Source organism: Zingiber officinale, chromosome 8A, assembly GCF_018446385.1.
Source record: "Zingiber officinale cultivar Zhangliang chromosome 8A, Zo_v1.1, whole genome shotgun sequence".
NCBI classification, from domain to species: Eukaryota; Viridiplantae; Streptophyta; class Magnoliopsida; order Zingiberales; family Zingiberaceae; genus Zingiber; species Zingiber officinale.
In genome coordinates, this window is record NC_056000.1 from 10,752,981 (window position 1) to 10,756,531 (window position 3,551).

General features: G+C 50.8%; 1 protein-coding gene across 1 annotated transcript; it reads right to left on the reverse strand.

The window, feature by feature from the left end:
- Positions 1-928: 928 nt before the first annotated feature.
- On the reverse strand, positions 929-3,189 carry LOC122012387 (probable L-type lectin-domain containing receptor kinase VII.2). Its single transcript, XM_042568902.1, has one exon. The coding sequence runs from the start codon at positions 3,113-3,115 to the stop codon at positions 968-970; it is 2,148 nt and encodes a 715-aa protein (XP_042424836.1). The 5' UTR covers positions 3,116-3,189; the 3' UTR covers positions 929-967.
- Between the last annotated feature and the right edge of the window lie 362 nt (positions 3,190-3,551).

Consider the following 3,551-nt stretch of genomic DNA (forward strand, 5'->3'; position numbering starts at 1 on the left):
CACTACTAGTTTAATATCATCCTTTGATAGGATTATCAATATCACATGCAACTCATGAAAGCAAGGCAACGATTTTGCATTAATTCCATAGAGGAAAAGACTAAAAAAAAGCCACCGCAAGTCATATGTGCATTTTTGAAGATTCATGTGAGCAAATTGAAGGAAGTTGCAGCACTAGTTGTAAGCCTGTGCATTGAATCTGATTCCTTGCTGCTTTGCTTTAATTTGTGTGATTTGCACTTGGTTCTTTCATAAATAAAAGCTTGAAAACCTGCAATTCAGGTCAAATGCTTGGCTTAGCTTCAAGATATATCAATTTGTTCATATGAAAACCCACCACTACTTTATTTAACTCTCGCATTGTATTCCTTTAATCAGATTAATTATGATCTGCCGTTTTGGTGGCAAATGGCGAAGCACTAGAAGTGAGTGAGTTTGGATGTTGTTCGACAAGAATAAGACAATGGCTTCAAATTAAAGATCACCGGTTTGATTTAAAACTACAACGGTACGTATAATTAATGATTTAGATTCACTGCGAAACGGCGGGGGAGGCCGCCGGAGAAAGGGAACCATTTTCTCTTGTCATTATTGCAGGATTGAAGGCCTCACGGGTTGGATCAGTGGGTTAGGTGCCTGTAACTTCTCAATGAAATCGTGAGGAAATAAAATCTTGATCTGCTGCGTCAAAAATTCTTTCGACCTCAGTCACCTTTCTTACTCAGCATTAATTATGATTTACTTCCTCTGAAATCTTGTGGGGTGGCCACGGAGAAAGGGAACCTTTTTTTTTTTTTTGCTGCAGGATTGAAGACCGTGACTGGCAGCGACCGACGCACGATAATGAGAGAATATTTGTTCTTTTATAAAAATTACAAAATATAATATTTTAAAATGTGAATACAATAAATAAAATAAAATAAAACAAAACCCCACCCAACCACAAACCCACCACTATCTGTCATGCTCAGAGGTCATCCACGAGACTGCCGGGTGCGTTGACCGCTGATGAGGACGACGAGGACAAAGATTGCTGCAGCTCCAGGAACGTGAGATGTCGGAGCTCCGGCGTGGGCTGCCGAGGGGTAACAGGAAAGGCAGCCCACGCCTCTCCGAAGTTTTCCACCGCCAGCAGCCTAGCGGAGGTCGATCCTCCATCGCCCTGCCCACACGCCTCCAACATCCGCACCAACTGCCTCGTCGTTGGCCTCTCCATCGCGTCATCCCGCGTGCACGCCAGCGCCACCGCCACCAACAGCGCCGCCTCCCTCTCGTCGTACCCCTCCGACGCCCTCGCTCTCGCGTCCACCGGAGCAGCACCCCGAGCGGCAGCATTCCGTGCCCAAGACACTAACGGCAGCAACCCCTCCGCCGCCGCCGGTCGCCCGCTCACCACCTCGAGCACCATGACCCCGAAGGCATAAACGTCCGTCGCTGCCGTCGCGCGCCCGGTGCGCACCACCTCCGGAGCTAGGTACCCTGCTGAGCCGACCACCCTAGTGGTGCCCAGCTCACAGCCCCGCTGGTGGGCTCGCGCCAGACCGAAGTCCCCCAGCCGCCCGATCATCCCGGCGTCCAGCATCACGTTGCTCGCCTTGACGTCGCGGTGGATCACCACAGACTCGCCCCATCCTTCGTGCAGGTAGAGCAGTGCCTCCGCTACGTCCCGGAGGATACTCACCCTCGAAACCCAATTCAGCTGTTCCCCGCCTCCGAAGATCCAGCGGTCCAAGCTTCCATTCTCCATGTAGTCGTACACCAAGATCATTGTGGCCCCTCGGTCACGCCGGGATCGGCACCAGCCGCGGAGGCCGACCAGATTCCGATGTTTAAGCCGGCCTAGGCTGGATACCTCCGCCGCGAAGTACTTTGCCTCCTCCGAATTGGTCTGGGAAAAGAGCTTCACTGCGACCTCGGTGCCACGGAGAATCCCTTTATAGACAACGCCGTGGCCGCCGCGGCCGATCAGGTTGCTCTCGGAGAAACCTTCCGTGGCGGCGTAGATTTCTTGGTACCCAATTCGATGAGGCCAATACTCCAATTCCCACTCCTCGATCTTGTCCTCACTTTCTTCTTCCTCAATTACTCGTTTGTGCTTTCTCTTCCGATGAGTCCACTTCCTCCACAACCCTGCCGCCACAACTGAAGAAAACAGAAGAACGATTGCTGCCATAATGAAGCCAACAATAAGGCCTTTTCTCGATTTTGCATTCGCCTGCTCGAGGAAATTGGGGAGATCGGTGGTGATTAGACCGTCGCCGGCGGAGAAGTTGGAGTTGCTGAAGCTCCAAGCTAGGATGCGGTGGCGCTCCACCAGCATCCCTGTTGAAGCACAGAAACCGACGTACATCTCATCAAGGAATACGTTGGAGAGGTCCATTTGGACGGATATAAGTGGGCGGAGCGGCTTTCGGCAGAGGGCGGCGGGAGCCATGGTGACATTAAGCCGCCCGCTGACATAGTCCACCCAGGCCTGGTAGATGGTCCCATCGTTAAGCGTCAGGTCGACGAAGGAAGCACCGTTTTCATCTGGCCAGTAGCCGGCAGCGGCTGCTGATACGGAGGTGAGAGAGTTGAGATCGACGCCGACGTGGTTGGAATTGATGTCACGGAACTCCTCATTCTTAAAGACATCAAACTCCACGGCGACGACGCGGGCGGCGGCGTCACCGTTCGAGGTCAAGTTGAAGAGACCAAGGTGCTGGGAAGCGACGGCGTCGAAAGTACCAGCGGCGGGAGCAAAGAAAAAGGCGAGACCGTGGCCAGGAAAGACCGAGGGAACAGGAGCGATGGAGAAGAGGAACGAGGTCGAGAAGGGTAGGACGGCGGATGAATTGGCGTCTTTGGTGCGGACGGGGAAGGGGAGGAGCGCGCGGCCTACAGAATAGTTGGAATAAGTGGTGAGGGAGAGGTACCTGCGGCCGCTACTGTTGCTGGCGAGATCCGATGAGGAAGGATGGGGTTCGAGAGAAGCGTTTCCGTAGAGGGTAAGATCGTTGGACTTGAAGCCATTGAAGAGGAGTTCGATCGCCGGAGTGTGAAGAAAATGGAAGTTGAGGAGCAGGAGCACGAGGAGGAGCGGCGGCGGCGGCGTGCTGGATTTGATCTTCGACATTAGATCCCTGCGATGAGTGCGGAGAGCCGTGGCCACGCCGAATCGGAGAACAGAGTTTCACATCAACAAATTTAATGGAGCCCATCCCCATCAAATAAATATACATTTTAAAAGATTTTTTAAATATAAAATTTAGAATACATAAAAATAAAAAATCCATCGGATTTCAAATGACAAAACGAATTTTCTATCCACTAAAAGGTGTTTGTAATCTCATAAAATCTGCGCTTTTAGCGTGATCCCCTTCTTTAAAATAAACAGAGGTCTTAATGTATCAAAGAATTTAGACCTATAAGGTCATTCGATGAGGTAGCCAACCTTTCGGAATGGCAGCTCATTGCAAAGGAGAATCTATCAAGATAAACACGAAAACACTCAGAACTATTATATATCCATCAATCACGATAGTGAATGATGCATCATTAATTGAAGTTCT

Bases quoted from the DNA above. Each gene is read 5' to 3' on its own strand.
- LOC122012387 (XM_042568902.1), bottom strand. From the start codon at position 3,115: ATGTCGAAGATCAAATCCAGCACGCCGCCGCCGCCGCTCCTCCTCGTG.